Below are 19,904 nucleotides of genomic sequence, written 5' to 3' on the forward strand. Positions count from 1 at the left end.
GGCTTCTCTCATTTTCTTCTCAGTGTTGAGGCTCGGGTTTAATAAGTCCTTTAAACATCACATTGTGATGTTCATTCTTGATTAGGTTAAGAGTCTCCCTCAAGGTTGAGGAAGGTACCTTGTTGATCCAGTTGAGTTCCTTAGATAGGGGAAGGGAACAAGCATTTATTCGGGGACTTCCCATACAGTAACTCATCTCCTCCTCACAGTAACCCATGGAGTAGTTGATGTTCTTATCCACATTTTATAGTTGAGAACAGTAAGGCTTATTGAGATTAAATAACTCGCCTTAGGATGCATAAGTGTGAGTGGCAGAGCTGACTCCCTCCTAAATTCGAACGCCATGTTTTCAATGATTCTTTTTTTTTTTTCATTCGTTAATGTAATAGATGTCATGGATACTACAACTGTCAAAATGAAGATTATTCTGATGACTGAAACATACATTTAAACTTTGTGGATGCAGATTAACGCAGTGAAGAAACTGAAAAGATTAAGTGGTCGCTTTGAAAGGGATTTTCCTCAGGTGCTTTTTGGAATGTTGATTATAATCTTTAGAAGATGTGGATTTGAGCAAATGCCATTAAAAGGCAATAAATGTTAGTTTGGATGACGCTTTGCGGCCAATTTTAGGAACGGTAGTGTTTGGAATCGAACCCAACATTTCACCTTAATAATACAAAGCTTCAGTGTTCTAGTGGGTGAATGCATATACCCAAGAAAAAGTGTCCTTAGAAGTAATTGCAGTGACTTACATGTAACTCTAGACTTGGCCTTGTTCATTATGTGGGCGCTGCACAGTCAAGCATTCATGAGTTACAAGTTCCCAAAGCCCCACAAGCTATGGGCCTGTTCTCTGGATGTACTAGAGGTTTCATTGACATTTCCACAGCTCAGCACAGAATTTTAATCTTTCGTGGTTCAAGGAGCCTGTGTCATATACACAGCCTCATTAACAGAACCAATTGCAAAAGAATATGAAGAAAATACACAGAGGTAATGAAACACAGCCTTCAGTGGAGCACTTACAGGGCTGGTGTTTAGAAAGGCAGCTAAGACCTGTGCTGAACACTATAATTGTGTGGTTTAGAGCATCTTCTGAAGGCAGTTACACATTTCTAGGAGACTTGATTTGATGTGTATTGTGTTTCCATGAGGGCAATTGCCCCCTCCCTGAATTATAGCAGGGTTCCTCTGGGTATGCATTAATACCTTTCTTTCATCATACTCATCAAGGCTTATTCATAAATTCTTATTAATTATCCTAGCCGCTCTCTAGAATGGGTGGGTATAAGGATTACAAATCTTTACTAAAATAAAGAGATAGCATAAATTCCCTACGCCTTCTGGTGAGCCCATATAATAGTAGAGACAACCCAAGTTTGCCAAGTTCAGTGGCCTAGTTCTTTGTTTTGTCTCCAAGCAGACAGAAGCTCAGGGACACCTGAATGATATTTGGAATGAAGGCTTTCTTATTGGGATTGTACCAAGTTAATTGTGTGCTGTGAAACACCATATGGCCTCATTTTCATTGGGACATCTAGTGCTGTAAACACTACAATACATGAATTAAGTGATTCAGCTAATTATACCCACTTTTTTATATGCTTCTAAAAAAATAGCACGTGATCCTTGAAATAGAGAAGGTTGTGTATTCAAATTTTATTACCATTTTTTTGGTGTTGTGTCTGTATGTTTATTTTTTTAATTTATTTTTAAAATTTATTTATTTTTATTTATTTTATGGCTGTGTTGGGTCTTCGTTTCTGTGCGAGGGCTTTCTCTAGTTGTGGCAAGCGGGGGCCACTCTTCATCGCGGTGCGCGGGCCTCTCACTATCGCGGCCTCTCTTGTTGCGGAGCACAGGCTCCAGTCGCGCAGGCTCAGTAGTTGTGGCTCACGGGCCTAGTTGCTCCACGGCATGTGGGATCTTCCCAGACCAGGGCTCGAGCCCGTGTCCCCTGCATTGGCAGGCAGATTCTCAACCACTGCGCCACCAGGGAAGGGAAGCCCCCTGTGTGTTTATTTTAATGAGGAGACTGGAAACTAAACCATTTCTTTGCTGCTAATTCATGCTGGATTACCTTCATATTTCCATGGGACATACGAATTCTGAAGCCATGTCTGTCTCCATGATAGCACCCTTCTTGGATCTGTGTATAGTTGCATATAAAGTATAGAAGCAGTTATTACCTTAAAAAGCTGATTTAGACAGAGGCTTGAGGAAAGAGAAGGATACAAGAGTCAAGGAGCTATCTGGAGAAAACTTGATCCTGTAGACCAGCAGTTAAGAAATTATGTCCTGTGGCCAAATCCAGCCCCCACCCTGTTTTGGTATAACCTGTAAGCTAAGAATGGTTTTTAAATGGTTGGGTGAAAAATCAAAGGAAGAATTATATCTCACAACATGTGAAAAGTGTATGAAATTCAAATTTCAGTGTCCATAAATAAAGCTTATTAGAACACAGTGATGCCCATTTATTTACATGTTGTGGCTGCTTTCACTGCAGAGATGAGTATTTGCAATAGACTGTATGGCCTATAAAGCTGAAAATATTTATTATCCGCCTCTTTAAGAAAAGTGCGCCACCTCCTGCTTTTGACAATGGGGGGCCAGTGTTCAGTTCCGACTGACTTAGGTCAATGGCCTGTCAGCACATCACTCACATCTGACTTCAGAAAGCTGAGTACCCAGCTCTACTTCATGAGCCCCCAATTGAATTGTGTTTGGTGTATTGCCATTGTTTTGTTTTAAAAAAACATTATTTTTTAAAAAGTTCTAGGGAACTCATTGTTATGTCTCTTTTAATGATATTATTGAAGATATTGTTCATTAATTACAACGCATGATATTCTCTTTATAAAGATCCATGGGAGAAATACCTCTTCAGTCTTAGTACCAGAAAGGCTGTATTTTTTCTGAGGATGTGTGTGTGTGTGTGTGTGTGTGTGTGTGTGTGTGTGTGTGTGTAATCCTTTGGAAACTGTGCATTCTGTGACTGTGCAGCTTTATTTTTGCCAGAAAGCTCGGAAGCAAATTTGTGGCTCACTTTCTATTTTTGCACCAGCTTCGTGCTTGGTATCATTTCACTTTATGCCCCTTATGTTGTTTTTTCTTTTTCTCATCCACTCAGAAGTGAGCTTTTGCTGTGCTTTATGGATCCTGTAAGTCACTGTACATGTTTTAGGAACTATGCAGAACATTAAAACATATATTAAATTAAAAATAAGATGCATTTGAACTTTAGCTCCAGAAACTCACAGAGCATTCCTTACGGTCCCACCTCAGAGAGCCCTTCACCTTTTCCCTACTGTTTTGTGACTTTCCAGGGCTCTGTGTCTGCAGGACCTTATGGAAACCAATCCTTGCAATGCTTATTAAGTGCTTTGTGGTCTAATGTTCTATCCTTGCTGGAGACTTATCATCAAACCCCCTCAAGGTGGATAAAGATATAGATCAGAAGTTCTTCATCTGGAGTCCAGAGGATTTAGGAGGGTTGTGAACTTGGATGGGGAAATTATTTTCATAACCTATAATAGAAAAGTCTCGCTTCCTTCAATGATGATCACAGACAACAAATCATAGCAGTATTAACAGTACCTGTGATTATATCAGCAATAGAAGTTAGAGATATTTTCATATCATGTAAGTTGTTGCCGATATTGCTGATGTCATGAAAATAACTGTGTTCTTTATTACTTCGAAATTAAGATGATTACTATAGCCGTCTACCTAAACATCAGGATCTTGTTATTTAATATGCTGATAAAGAAGGACATTTATTACTGTCCTGTAATTTTAAAAAACCATTTTGATAACTAATTCATTTTTTTTTCTTTGCAGTCCTTTGTGTTTTATTTTATGCATTTAAAAACGTTTTTCTGAGAAGGGGTCCATAGGCTACCAAAGGAGTTCTTGACTCAAAAAAGGTTAAGAAAGCTCTGTGCATGGGTACACCCACGCAGGCCCACACACACAGTTTTTACAGGCAGTTCCAGAGGGTTCACAGATGCCCAGACAAGGCCCATGTCTAATATGCAGTTTAAGAACTCAGGCCCTATTGGCTAAAATCCAAGATAGAAGGTCACATGAGGGAGGGTTTTTATTTTGTTTTATTTTCTGAGGCCCAGTTCGAATGAATCACTTCTAAGAATCAACCTACGGTGCTTAGTCATAATCTTAGTCATAGTATTGATTCTGGCTGTTATCATTTAGCATTATCTCTTTCATCCAAAAAGCAAGGAATGCACATGTCTTCATAAAGTAATCTCTTGGCTTTTGCCATATCAACTCTTGATGTTTTTCAGTGAGAAATTAAAAACCTACCACTTCACACTGTTTGATTTTTAATTTCTATTGAAAAGAGCTTTGAGTCTTTGAATGGTCAGAGCTTGATATGTATGTATGTCATAAATTTGGAATTGGATAAAAAGTACCAGTACCACCAGATGTTAATGACATAATACCTTTCATGTTCTGTGCCTTGAATGTTTTTATTGATGTTGTCTTTACTAATCAAGCATATTTTTTTGTTCATGGAGCCACAGTTCATGTGAGAATATCATTCTCTGCTGATATTTGTGTGTTGTACACCCCTGGTTAGGATTTGCTTTACACTTGGACGGCTTTTATGTTTTTTTGAGTTCCATTTCTTGTGCCAGTATTCTGAATTCTCCCCTTCATTTATTGAGATATGGGTGGGACCTTAGCGATTATCTAGTCTGGTGTTTCTCAACCCTGCTACACTTTACAAAATATTGATGCCTGGACACCACTCCCAAGAATCTGATTGAATTGGTCTGTGTGGGGTTCTTTAAAAGCTGGGTAAGAGGTTCCTCGGTTCTGCCTGCCTTGAGAACCACTGCCTAGCTTAATTCCTTCCCTGTACAAATGTGGGGCATTGTGACATGCCTGAGGACCTCCAGCTAGCTAGTAACAAATGGGTTTTCTCTACTTCAGAATGCTATTTGCTCTTTTCAGATTTTTTTTTTCAAAAACGCTAGGCCATTTACCAGCTAACGCAGACTTCTGGGATGGCTGCATTCCTCACAGAATATTTAAAATTAAATATTACAGCTGGAATGTTTAAAAGCTTGCCACCCTTGTCCTATTTTAACATTACCTAATGAACAGACAGCTTTCTGGAAAAACCTGGAGATCATTCTTTCTTAGTCAGTTGTTCCTGGCTGTGGTGACAACTTATCCCTGGAAATTTGCCCCATTCCTAAATCACAATTAAGAGAGTGGCTTGTTTTTGTAAGTAGCTTGTGATTCTTGATAATGTAAGTCTCCAGATCTTACTGTTGAACCTGGCACGTTCCAACGGGAATAAATCTAAAAAGATTCCCTTGCCACATTTGATGGCCTTGAATATTAAAGACCCACATTGGAAGAACTCTCCAAAAATCAGCCTGCCTTTCCATTGTGATTTGTCAGTGTAACTCTAACATTTCTAGGAAAAATATATAAGTACCTCATGGGCAGAAATGCTGTCCGTTTATATATTTCATACTTATCATCTGAATTTACTAAGAATGAATCAAATTAATTTATAACCATCTGCCTTTCCCACCCAAGCTAATAAACCTCTTGCCTTGTTTTGTCTGATCATGGATTTTGATCAACTTTATTTATCTCATTGGGTTTAAAAATTAATAATGCATTGCCTTATATGGTACTTATCTTCATAGAGATTATTCATTCTTAATGTAGTAAATGAAAGGAAAAAACAGATTTAATATAGATATTTGACTTAAAAAGATTAGATGACTCAAGCTAATGCAATTCTTTTTCTTCTAATTTATTTTTTATTGCAGTATAATTGATTTACAATGTTGTATTAATTTCAAGTGTACAGATTTCAGGTATAATATATATATATATATTTTTCAGATTCTTTTCCCATATAGGTTATTTCAAAATACTGAGTATAGTTTCCTGTGCTATACAGTAGGTCCTTGTTGGTTATCTATTTTATACATGGTAGTGTGTATATTTTAACCCAAACTTCTAATTTATCTCTCCCCCTGCTAATAATGGCAGTTCTTAAATTAATGGCAAGTTTTCTGATCTACAGTTGGTTTCTTTAGGACAGCAGCTTTCTTTTTGTTTCTTTCTCCTTCTCTCCCTTTTTTTGTTAATTAATTAATTAATTAATTTGGTTGCGCCGGGTCTTAGTTGTGGCAGGCAGCCTCCTTAGTTGCAGCATGTGAACTTTTAGTTGCGGCGTGCATGTGGGATCTAGTTCCCTGACCAGGGATCGAACCCGGGCCCCTTGCATTGGGAGTGTGGAGTCTTAACCACTGCGCCACCAGGGAAGTCCCCCTTCTGTCTCATTTTGAAGTGAATTTGGTTACAGGTATTTTGAAAGCAATGTGTCCATATATATTAAACCTAAAAGAATTAAAATTTATTTTCCTTTTCCTATAGTTCTCCTATAAAACTATCAAGACAGAAAATAAATTTCACCTACAGCAGGTCAGAACACCTTGGAATCAAATATGACACAGTGGACTTCCCTGGTGGCGCAGTGGTTTAGAATCCGCCTGCCGGTGCAGGGGACACGGGTTCGAGCCCTGGCCTGGGAAGATCCCACATGCCTTGGAGCAACTAAGCCGCCTGTGTGCCATAAGTATTGAGCCTGTGCTCTAGAGCCTGTGAGCCACAACTACTGAATCCCACGCGCCTAGAGCTCGTGCTCCCCAATAAGAGAAGCCACCGCAATGAGAAGCCCGCACACCACAACGAAGCGTAGCCCCCGCTTGCCGCAACTAGAGAAAGCCCGCACACAGCAACGAAGACCCAACACAACCAAAAAAAAAGACCCAATGCCTTCTTTAAAAAAAAAAAAAAATCTGATACAAAAATGACACACTAAATGGCTTGTCCTCTAGAGAAGAACAAGAAGAAAAGGGAATTCTGCACTAAGCCCTCTCACCAGTCCTGTATAGAATCAGCACCGAGAACTGTCAAGTAAATTGCCTCCCCAAGGAAGCTCTGTGTTTCTCTTCTAGATCATCTTCATTTTTGCAGGCAATATAATTTTGAAATTTTGTAGAGTAGAATCCCTTTATCAAGTTATTACTGGAGAACTATCTGCTATCTTTTTATAGGATAACAACATTATCTACATAATATATAAGGTTTATATTATATGCATGCATGTGGATTGTACTTTGAACCACTTTATGTCTAGGGACGATTCTAGATCTGTACCTGCCAAAGGATGAACATTAAAAAAATGTGATCACAGAGTTGAGAAAACAATCTCTTTTTTTTTAAGCTATGCTTAGCCTTATGAATATAGATAAGCATTTTAATGTATATTTTAATAATTAATTTTGAAAAGAAAAGATTTGATGGAGCAAAGATTTAAGCAATTAAAAAAAACCCCATAAAACTACGAGAAAAAAATATGGACCTTTTATGATCTCACAGCTGAGAAGACCTTTCTAAGTGTGACACAAATTCAGATACCACACACACATACAAATACACAAATTTTTAAATTACCTGCCAAAATTTTTAAAAAAATTAAAATCAAATCAAAAGACAAACAACAACCTAGGGGAAGATTTCTAATTCAGAGAAGTTCTGCTTTCCAAAATATACAGCACTCCTACAAATGAGTATTTTAAAAAATCAGCAATTCAATAGAAAAAAAGGTGGAAAAAGAACATGAATTTCACAGAAAAGGAAATACAAATGGCTCTTAAACATATGAAAAGATGCTGAATCTCATTATAAGAAATACAAATTAAAAGTATGAGATTGAATTTTTCATCTATCAGATTGGCATGGGTAAAAACTTAAGCCAACATGTTGTATTGGCAAATGTGTGAGAGAAGAAACAGTCTCATACATTGCTAGTGGAGATGTATATTAGTACAATCTCCATAGAGGTGTTTGGAAATATCTATTAAAATTAACATTGAGCATATTCCTTGAACTAGCAATTCAAATTCTGGAAATTTTTCTATAGAGATCTTGCAAATGGGTAAGATGATGTATGTGCAAGGATATTCTTGGCAACATTTTGTAATAGAGGGTTGGAAACAACCTAAATATCAGTCAATAAGAGGATTCTTTAAGTACATGTTATGGACTATTTTGTTATTATAATATATGCATAGTACAAATTAATTTGCCGCTGTTAATAAAGAATGAGTCCCCTAATTATACCAATATGGAAAGATTTCCAAGCATTTTGTTAAGTAAAAAAGGCCTGGTGCAAAACAGTGTCTATAGCCTCGTAACATTTGGGAGAAAAAGGAAAAAAGATGCATGTAGTTATAAGTGCATAGAATATCCCTGGAAGAATGCATAGTAAATTAATAGTATTATTGCCTCCAGCAAAGAGAACTGAGTGGCTGGGTAGGAGATTTACTTTTCAAAAAGAGAAAGCTCTATCTATCTATCTATCTATCTATCTATCTATCTAAATAGCAACTGTGAAAAGTCTGTGATTTTATCCCAGCTGCAATCTAATAAGTTAACTTGCCATAGTTGCATGGTTGCTGGCAGAAAACAAGACTCCTGAGTCAGAGACAAAGGGCTTTATTACTCATAGCACAGCAATCAGTATGAGCATCAGTGTGTGTTGGTTTCTCTTGCCCCCATCTCCCAAGCGGGTGACATGGGTGCATCTAGATGGATATCCGCACAAGCAGTGAGTTGTATTATAGGAGAGGAACTGTAAGTGAAGGGAACCTGAATCTTTTTTATGATGGGCAGTGGAGAGGCTGACTCTTTGCTCTGGAGGAGACATTATCTCTCTCATCCAAGGCCGTTCACTATGCAAGCATCCTTGAAAAGATAGTATGAAATAAAAGGCAGTTAACACTCTGCACATCAAAAGATGTACAGAGACACAAGAGAACAGTGGAGAATTGTCTGTCTCTTGTTTATTTGTAAATATGTGCATTCATATACATATATGAGGTTTGAAGGCTAACAGTAACTCCTGATCAGATAAATTGTGTGGAGTGTGAACTCATTGGTTATTGTTCAGATTACTAGGCCTGGATCTGGTGTCACTTAATTGCCTCCATCAAAGAATGCTATGTCCATCCACCTCACTATTCCATTATATATATGTGCCACATCTTCTTTATCCATTCATCTGTTGATGGACACTTAGGTTGCTTCCATGTCCTGGCTATTGTAAATAGTGCTGCAGTGAACATTGTGGTACATGTCTCTCTCTCTTTTTTTTTAAATTTATTTTATTTATTTATTATTTTTGGCTGCGTTGGGTCTTCGTTGCTGAGCGTGAGCTTTCTCTAGTTGTGGCGAGCAGGGGCTACTCTTCCTTGCGGTGCGCGGGCTTCTCATTGTAGTGGCTTCTCTTGTTGCGGAGCATGGGCTCTAGGCATGCAGGCTTCACTAGTTGTGGCTCGCGGGCTTCAGTAGTTATGGCTCACGGGCTCTAGAGCGCAGGCTCAGTAATTGTGGCGCACGGGCTTAGTTGCTTCGCGGTACGTGGGATCTTCCCGCACCAGGGCTCAAACCCGTGTCCCCTGCATTGGCAGGCGGATTCTTAACCACTGCACCACCAGGGAATCCCCCATGTCTCTTTGTGAATTAGGGTTTTCTCAGGGTATATGCCCACTAGTGGGATTGCTGGGTCGTATGGTAGTTCTATTTTTAGTTTTTTAAGGAACCTCCATACTGTTCTCCATAGTGGCTGTATCAATTTACGTTCCCACCAACAATGCAAGAGCATTCCCTTTTCTCTACACCCTCTCCAGCATTTATTGTTTGTAGATTTTTTTGATGATGGCCATTCTGACCGGTGTGAGGTGATACCTCATTGTGGTTTTGATTTGCATTTCCCTAATGATTAGTGATGTTGAGCATCCTTTCATGTGTTTGTTGGCAGTCTGTATATCTTCTTTGGAGAAATGTCTATTTAGGTCTTCTGCCCATTTTTGGATTTGGTTGTTTGTTTTTTTGATAGTGAGCTGCATGAGCTGCTTGTGAAGTAAGTCAGAAAGAGAAAAACCATATGCTAGCACATATATATGGAATCTTAAAAAAAGAATGGTTCTGATGAACCTAGGGGCAGGACAGGAATAAAGATGCAGACGTAGAGAATGGACTTGAGGACACGGGGAGGGGGAAGGGTAAGCTGGGGCGAAGTGAGAGAGTAGCATTGACATATATACACTACCAAATGTAAAATAGATAGCTAGTGGGAAGCAGCTGCATAGCACAGGGAGATCAGCTCGGTGCTTTGTGACCACCTAAAGGGGTGGGATAGGGAAGGTGGGAGGGAGACGCAAGAGGGAGGGGATACGGGGATATATGTATACATATAGCTGATTCACTTTGTTACACAGCAGAAACTAACACAACAATGTAAAGCAATTATACTCCAATAAAGATGTTAAAAAAAAAAAGAATGCTATGGCCACAAACTCCATTCTGCACCTGGTACACTATCTGTAACTACAAGTAATTGGTCAGGAGGGGCCCCAACTGAGAGTGAGAACATGTATGAATCCGCACAACTCATTCTCCCCTACTGTAACAAACAACGGGAGTTGCCACCTTGGGCATTTGTAGTACTCTCAGATTTGGGAACTAGACCCATTGTTTTTCTTTAGCTCTGGAGTGAATACTAAAGAAAGTGCTTCCTTTATTTGGCTTCATTTAGCTCAATTGCACACTGAAATCAGTTTTAGGCCTGTGCTTTGCAAAGTATGAATTGAAAATGGGTGGCAGCGGGGAGGGACTTTCTTGGCTTTGGCACCTGGATAACAAAGTAACCCAGGAACAGGCTTTTATTCATCAGTGGAACACACTGGATTTGTGTCTCAGAGTTCAGGGTGGACCAGCAGGAGTCCTGGTGGGTCTGTGGAGGGATGAATTAGCGTCCTGTTGGAAAGGTGCTGAGCCCCTCCTGAGTCACCTTGAATGCCCTCTTTCTGCAGCAGCCACAGCAATGGCCCATATTTTTAAACTTTTTAAGTATCGTATATAATATATGTATATGAATATATATAAATCTTAAGTGTCTGCCTGATGAATTTTCATAAAGTGAACACACTTGTATAACCAGCGCCCACATTAAGAAACAGAATACTGTCCGAATCCCAGAAGCCCCTTCCAGTCATGAACTCTCCCTCCGAAGGTAATCATCTGATTATTTTTGCCTGGTTTTGAACTTTAGAGTACGAATAGAACTGTATATCATACACCCTGTGTATGGCTTCTCTTGCCTCAAGTTATATTTGTGAGAGCCCTCCATATCGTCTGTACTGTTAGTGTGTGGTTGGAATTCGTTCTTTCTCATTGCTGCATAGCAGTCAGGGGTGATTTTGTTCCTCAGGGGACATTTGGCAACGTCTGGAGACATTTTCTGGTCATTACAACTGGGGCGAGGGAAAGTTGCTGCTACCCACCCTACAATGCACAAGGCAGCCCTGCAACAGTGGCCCAAAATGTCACTAGTGCTGAGGCTGAGAAACCCTGCTGTATAATAATAATATTCCATCATGTGAATATACCACGATTTATTTACCCACATATTCCTTAGAGCCTCGACTTCAGCATTCATGACCGTTGTACAGCTCAGGCCTGGCTTCGAAATTCTTGAAACTATGCTTACCACAGTCTCATCAAAATAAAAAAATTACCAAACAGGATATGCTTTTTACATTTAGGATAAGTGTTAGAATCAAAATGAAATATTATGTATAGTCTTGGTCATAGACAAAAGTTGTATATTTTGGAATCACTACAAGAATTTAAACAGATTCTCAATGAGAGAATGAAATGGGCTAAATCAAGTAAAGATGTGAAGGACTATTGTTAAAAACAGCTTTATTGAAGTATAATTTACATATCATAAAATTCACCTAATTTAAATGTACAATGGAAAGATCCCTAGTAAATTTATAGAATTGTGCAGCCCTCACCGCAATCTAATTTTAGAACATTTTCATCACACCAGAAAGATCCCTTGTGCCCATCTGTAGTCACTCCTGTTCCTAGCCTGAGTCCCAAGAAACCAACAGTTTACTTTCTGTCTCCAAAGATTTTCCTTTTTTGGATGTTTCCTACAAATGGAAACATAAAATAAGTGGTCTTTTGTGTCTGGCTTCTTTCACTTTGCATAATGTTTTCAAGGTTCATGCATGTTGTAGCAGATATCATTACTTTATTCTTTTTTATGGCTGAATAGTATTCCATTGTAGCTGTGTGTCACATTTTGTTTATCCATTCACAAGTTGATGGACATTTGGGTTGTTTTCAGTAGGGACTGTTATGAAAAATGAACATGGAGGATTTTTCTTTTAATTGAAGTATAGTTGATTTACAATGTTGTATTAATTACTGCTGCACAGCAAAGTGATTCAGCTATATATATATATTATATATATACATATATTATATATTCTTTTATATTCTTTTCCATTATGGTTTATCACAGGATACTGAATATAGTTCTCTGTACTATACAGTAGACTTTGTTGTTTATCCATTCTATAAATAAAAGCTTACATCTGCTTACCTCAACCTCCCACTCCATCCTTCCCCCAACCCCCTCCCCCTTGGCAACCATCAGTCTGTTCTCTATGTCTGTGATTCTGTTTCTGTTTCATAGATATGTTCATTTGTGTCATGTTTTAGATTCCACATATAAGTGATATCATATGGTATCTGTCTTTCTCTTTCTGACTTACTTCACTTAGTATGATAATCTCTAGTTACATCCATGTTGGTACAAACAGCATTATTTCATTCTTTTTTATGGCTGAGTAATATTCCGTTGTATAAATGTACCACATCTTCTTATCCTTTCATCTGCGATGGGCATTTAGGTTGTTCTCATGTCTTGGCTATTGTCAGTAGTGCTGCTATGAATATAGGAGTGCATGTATCTTTTTGAATTATAGTTTTGTTCGGATATATGCCCAGGAGTGGGATTGCTGGATCATATGGTAGCTCTATTTTTAGTTTTCTGAGGAACCTCCATACTGTTTTCCACAGTGGCTGCACCAACTTACATTCCCACCAACTGTGTAGGAGGGTTCCCTTTAACATGCAGGATTTTGAAGCATAGCTAGGTAAATGGCAAACACAAGTAGACTTTTGAAGAAAGGGTATGATTCTGGGTCAGATAATCTGTATTATTTTCAAGGATAATTTGACCAATTAAAAAAAAGAATAGGAAGGGGAAAAGACTGGAGAATGATACAAGGAATATTAGACTTGCAGGAAAAGGAAACCTCTGACATTTACCCATAGAGACCCTAGCACTTTTGAAGGCATTTTATAACCAAGTAGCCTAAACTACAGGGCAGCAAAGCTCTGCCTTAAGGCGAAGGATAATAGATAATTGGTTGCACTAAGAGAAGGTCATTAAACATGCCTCATTTTAGTATCTTATGTTAAAATAAATCATAACTCAAAATGAGTTATCCATTACCAGAATGGATACATATGGGACCAGCATATCCATTAACAAAAGCATGGTATAGAGAAAGGGGCACTCAGGTGAAGTCAGGGCTTATACTTCATAGGATTGTGAAGATCACAGACAAAAGCAGCGCGAGAGTACTCTTTAAATCATAAGGCAATCTCTACAGATATTAGGGCTTACCCCTTACTAAACAAAGTAAGACCCCCCCAAGGCTAAGCATATGGAAATTGGTCATTGAGAGCCAAAGGAATTACCTAGAGGTAGAATTGACTCCTCTGGAGCTGAATTTGTGCCAAACACCAGTGGAATGGGGAGCTCCCAGAGTAATGAACCCCTAACCCCACCCCCTTCACCTTCACTGAGGGTGTTCAAACAGTGGGAACATATTCCTTAGCCACATGGGATCGTGCGGCTTCATGGAATGGAAGTTGTTCATTTTATTAGACCTGAATAATTACGCAGTAGGTGTAGGTGTGAGGGGTCAGGTGAGAATGGAGAGGGTCAGAACACTTGATATAGACAGGTTCCTTCTCCTTTCCTCCCCTTCTCCTCACTCCCTCCTTCCAAGGCATAACTTTTTTTATATAAATAAACAAAATTCTTAACATAGTAACTAAATCTCTTTTTTTATGCAATAGAATAAACAAGATAAGGGACTTCTCACATTACAAAAAGACATCCTTCTCAAGGATTTGTTTATATAGCATTACATATACAACATTATAAACTCAATAAGGCAAAATGAAGCTGAACTGTTTAAAAAATTAAGGTAAAGCAAATCTTATAAGTTTTTTTTTCTCATTTTACTAGAAAGGAAGCTAAACTATATCACAAGTTCAAGTTCATATTGTTGGCAAACTTATTAGTGTTTTCCAAGCTTATTTGGCCAATGCCCACTTTTTTGTTCCCACGGAAAACCATAACCTCTCGAGGGACAATCTGGAGAACACAGTTTGTGAAATGTTGATATGGCCAGACTTCATTTATGGTTCGCGCCTTATTGACATTACAGATTGAACTCTCAAATGAATCAAATTGGTTAGTTTAGATGAGAAATTGAGTGACACTTCATTCCCATTCAACAAACTACCAGATTTTTCTTTCTAGTGCCTCCGATGAGGTAAGTTGGTTCTACTATTACTGACCATAAATAATATGACATCTGGCACCACTCGTCAGCCAATTGCACTGCTGCACTCAAATGAATTATTTGTCTTGAAATCTTACCCTCAACATTCTAATCACCCAATCTAAGTTGAATGAATATTTGTTGTCTTTAGTGTGTGTATATTCAGGCTTAATCTGGCACTCTGGCTGCCAGAAAACACGTAATCTCTGTAAATAACAGAGAAAATAAAATTAAAGTCTAATATTGGAAAATGTAAATGACATCCAAGCTTTTTAAATCATATTTGTATCATGTCATTTCAGAGAAATTCAAGTGTGCATTTGTATCCAGGTTCAACAAATGTCCTGTACGAGAGAGAAAGAGAGAGAGAGAGAGGAAAGAAGGAAGGGGGGGAAGAAGGGAGGGAGAGGGTAGAGGCAAGGGGTGGGTGGGGAGGAAAAGAAAACACAAAAACTATAACTTTTGCTTCCCTGATCCAGGTTCCCATCTTGGGTACCTGGATCAGGGAAGCAAAAGTTATAGTTTTTGTCCATAAAAGATCTGTGTTTGCTTAAGTTTTGTCCATAAAAGATCTGTGTTTGCTTAAGTTTTGCTGAGTTAGTTTGTTCCCGAGCGTCTTAACTGAAGAGCAAAGCATAACACGCAGCACCCCTCCCTGAGTCCTGCTGGCACAAATCAACAAAGGGACAGCTTGTGAGGTAGGTACACAGAATCCGGTTGGCACAGCCTTGAGGCTGATTTTTCCAATTGAACCAATAAGACCTTTGTTTTTTGAGGCAGATTTAATAAGTAACATCCAAACAGGGCATCTTTATAATGTACACTCCGAGAGGATTTCCCAGGGCTATATAAAACCACCTTAACTCAATGGGAGTCGTTCTCTAAAAGCTTGAGTTGGAGCTTTAAGATTAAGTCCTTAAGATGGAAAGTGCATATGTGATAATCACGCAGAATATTTGTAATAGAGAAAAATTATGAAGCACGGCATCTAAAAATAGGTTTGAAAAAGAAAGAAAATATTTAGAAAAACAAGCATGAAACGATAAAGAGCAGTCCCACCATCAACGTCAAACCATCTGCCTCAAATGAAGCTACTGCTGATAGTGTCGCTATTAGAAGATACGCAGAGCATCTAAGTGGGGGTGGCTTCAGTGCTCCTTTTAACCTCCTCTACATAGGTAAGTGGAGGGGACTGAGTGAGTCAGAAGAAGGAGGAGTGTAGAGGAAAAACACAGTCAGATTGAGAGGTTGAGAGGGAGAGCCGAGCCATTGACTGTGCCCGGAGTGAAGACGAAGCATCTGGAAGCCTCTCTTGTTCATGCAAGGAATAAGGATAGAGGGTAAGGAGGCTTTTAAGCCCTGAGATGCAGTTTGTGCTTTCTCCACAGATTCTGAGGGTAGTGCAGAGTATTCATAATTGTGTAGTTCCCACATGCAAACTAGGCCCAGAAGCACAACAGTTCAACAAGGTGGGCCTTGTGTATGTCTGAGGGAATAACGCCTCACATCCACTCTGTTTCCATCACCTGACAAGAACCAAACAGAACTCTGTGGTGTAAATTTGCATTAGTGTGCAAAGTAGCTGCATAACGATCCTGCAAAATTGTGGTTGGAAATATTTTGTCTTGGTGTGGATTCATGAAGGTTTAAAAACATGGTCAGGCATAGAGAACAGACTTGTGGTTGCCAAGGGAGAGGGGGTGTGGGAGGGAAGGACTGGGAGTTTGGGATTAGCAGATGTGAACTATTATGTATAGGATGGATAAACAACAAGGTCCTACTGTATATATAGCATGGGATATATTCAATATCCTGTGATAAACCATAATGGAAAAGAGTATATATAAACAAAAAAAAAGGATGTCAATATGTGTAAAAAAGAAGGCATGATCAGGGAACCAGTCTCACCAAGAGCTACTTTCAGGTTCCTCCACTTATTCAGAAACATTTTGCTTACACTACATAGAAGCAAAAAAATAAGAGTTGATATGCAGCCTGCGCAGACATTTTGAATCCGTTTATAGTCACATTGTATCCATACATGTCTACAAAATGCAGCAAAATAAAGAGTTGTGGGGTGATCTTAATGCATGATCAGTGAAGACTGAAGCCAGCCCATGGGGTTAATCCGGTTAAAAAAAACCCTAGTCTTTCCCCTCCGGACCTAGATTTTTGCCTTGACTAGCTGGATAATTGTTGCAGGAGTTTCCTTCTGTCTGCCTGTGTGAAAGCAGCCATGGGGTATGTGATTGAATGTAGACAGTTTGTCATTCAAGTTGTAGTTGCGAAGGTAAGCCATGTTCTGTGTGGGTCCTCAAGGAACGGTTCACTTATGCCCATCACAAGTCTAGTTCACGGTGTGACATGTCAGTTGCACATTCAGCTGTCTCAGGAGGTCCACCTTGTCTTTGAACACTACACGTTATTTGCTTTGCCTGTTTTTGAGCTCTAGATAAATGAAATCATACAGTATGCACTCCTTTTGTGTCTGACTTCTTTCAACATTGTGTTTGCAAGACCCATCCTTATTATTGTACGTCATTGTATATCGTTCATTCTCGTTGGTGTTAGCATTTCCATTGTGTGAAACACCGTGATTTACTTACCAGACTACTGTTGAAAGGCAGTTGGGTGTCTTTCAATATTTATAACAACGCTGTGAGGTAGGTGCTATTATTCTGTCCATTTTGCGGATGGGAAAACTGAGGCTTTGAGCAGCTTTAGAATTCATTTATCTCAAGTCACACAGGCTACTGTGGTCTAGCCAAACTTGAGCCCAGGTCGCCTGACCTGAGAGCCCGTGATCTCCACCCTCAATCTGTTTCTTTACTGAAGCAGTTCTTTGATCTGTTTTTTGTCTTCTGTCATTTTAACTGATTCAGTTGTGAACCTATGGGAGCTGGACCAGGAGACAAATTTCTGTCACCGGACCACACATGAACTCATCCCTCCCCCTGAGACTAAAGCTTTGTTCCTAGGTCAGGTTTACTGAGCTTAGAGTAAGGGCTTGCCCAGGTGGTTCCAGTAGTACACCTGATGTGTCCAAATCCCTTGTAAATGCTGTGTGTGGTCTCAAGCTGGGCTCCCCACTTCAAAAATATATTTAAAAGCTGAAGAGACTCTTGAGAGGAGAGTGAGCACATCTATTGTGTTAGTATATCTCTGGCTTTAACTGTTTTGGTTCCATGATACATGAAGAAACCTGAGGACTGTTTTGGGGTTTTTTGTTTGTTTTTTCTATATTGAGGATTTCTTTTTTTTCATGTATTGAGCCTTCTCTGGCTGTTTGTAGGAAAAGAAATGTCAGTTCATACTTTTATTTTTTAAGAAAATTTTCACAAATGCGTTTTTCTTCCTGTTGCTTCCTGGGAGACCTTCAAGTGAAGGCTACAGAGTAACATTGGAGAGAAAGACCAATTTTCTAGCCTTGGGGTCAGGAACCCAGTACAAGGAAGTTTATAGGAGGCCAGTTTTTGGCCTCTGCCTGGATGGAAATGGAGGAGCATAAACGGGACCACCCTCTCCCGAATTCCATCGTTAGTAGTAAATGAGACGTTCTGCTCTTGCGTCTCTGCGTGACCATCTTAGAACAATGCAGAAGTTTGCTGGATCTTTGGTGTGATGACAGGAGAGAATACAGAGGAGACCTGCACCTCCCCTCAGAGGACAGACAATCCCTACCCAGGAAGGCAGTTCATCCACTTTGCTTCCTGCTCTGGAACATACGGGGTAATTTTGACAGCCTTCAAATCTGGATGGAAGTTTTGCTTGTTTGTTTTCGTTTTGTTTTTAAATGAAAAAGTTGATTGTTTATATATGTATAGGTAGGTTTTACAGATTTTTCAAAGGCATTTAATAAAAGTTAAATGTGCGGTCCACCCTCTGTAGAACTTCATCCTTTTCTTCCAGACACTCTTTTCCGCTGTGGAATTTGTGAGCTGTGCTAGCCAGAAGAGCAGCAGTTTAAAAAAAAAAAAGGGCAGTTTTACTCATTGGTGGTTAGAGGGGGAGGGTGCAGCTCTTTAAAAATGTCTGAATTCAGTCTTTCTCCATTTCTGAAACTGCCTTCTCTTCTCCGCAGTGTCTTCATAAAGTCATCCTCATGCCCCACCCCACACCCCCTTGCCCTGCCAGGATTCTGTATTCCATCTCAGCCACTCCCCTAGCCAATGAACCTACTCACCACTAATTTCAAGGTAATGTGGGAAAGCTGTATTTCTTAAGATAGAGTATTAGGTCTTGCTGGAAAAAAATATCTAAACTTTGAAAAATATTATGTCTGACGTTTCAGAACTGGCTGTAAAACTCTAGTCTCTTTAGGTAACACATACTGTTCTCCTATAATGTGTTTGTCTTTAGCAGTTAACAGTTTGGAACCAAGACTTTTAAGCTGTCCTTTCCCCTCTGATTGACGTCAGAGAAGAAGGGCATTCCATTCCTATAAATTATTGAAAATAATTTATAAAGAGACAATTTCATAAATGGAGTATAAAAAAAGAATGAGGCACAGAGATAAACATCTTCAGTGTTGAAATGGCTTATGTATGTAGTAAATGCAAGGCTAGAACTTATTTTCTGAGAAGTAAACCCCTGGTAAGGTGGCAGATAAAATACAAGATTTCCAGTTAAATTTGAATTTTAGATAAACAACAAATAATTTTTTAGTATAACTATGGCCCAAATATTGCATGGGACATACTGTATTTTTATTTGTTAAATCCGGCAACTCTAACAAAAGTTTTCAATATGGTTTCAGCACAATTTCAATCAATTAATATTTTCTGAGCACTTTCTGCCTGATGGTTAGGCTCAGAGGTGGCCTCAGGCAGGCCTTGTGTGTGTGTCTTTCACCATTGTACCCACAGCTTCTAGCACAGTCTTTGGCATATAGTTAGTGCTCAATGAATATTTTTTGAAAAAATTAATCAAAGGAATAAAAGAAATCTAGAATATGATGAATTTATGACATGTGTAACCTAGGTAGGAACACAAGCTCACATATATAACAAGCTAATGTGACTGATGCTATCTTATTTTGGATTTTATCTAGTTAATTTACTTACTAGACTAGCTCATTTATGTAAAGGATCCAGATTCTGAATATGTGAAAGTTTACTCCCACTTTGAAAAGAAGTGATAACCGAACAGGAGGTTGAACAACAGTCTTATCTAAATTTAATGCAGTCTTCTTAATTATCTATTTAAAACCGCCCTACTGGACATATTGCTACCTATCTTCTTTCACATACACTTTTGTTCTAATGTTCTAATCAAATAAGTCATGTATCTGTAATACATTTATTTCTGACAGGATTGAATTTGATCAAGAGGAAAACGAATGTGTAC

The 19,904-nt window shown here is 38.9% G+C and overlaps 1 protein-coding gene across 2 annotated transcripts in view; it reads left to right on the forward strand.

Annotated features, from left to right (window-relative positions):
- Window positions 1–19,904, forward strand: part of PAPSS2 (3'-phosphoadenosine 5'-phosphosulfate synthase 2) — a 79,313-nt gene that overhangs the window by 10,021 nt on the left and 49,388 nt on the right. Inside the window, exon 2 of one of the 2 annotated variants that reach the window (XM_082339474.1) lies at window positions 18,640–18,754. The exons of the other annotated variant lie outside the window; for it this stretch is intronic. Within the exon in view, the coding sequence (XP_082195600.1) occupies window positions 18,728–18,754 (27 nt within the window). The 5' untranslated portion in view covers window positions 18,640–18,727. The remainder of the gene's footprint in view (window positions 1–18,639; window positions 18,755–19,904) is intronic. 2 annotated transcript variants of the gene reach the window in all.

This window comes from Balaenoptera borealis (genome assembly GCF_965194805.1).
Source record: "Balaenoptera borealis genome assembly, chromosome: 10".
NCBI classification, from domain to species: Eukaryota; Metazoa; Chordata; class Mammalia; order Artiodactyla; family Balaenopteridae; genus Balaenoptera; species Balaenoptera borealis.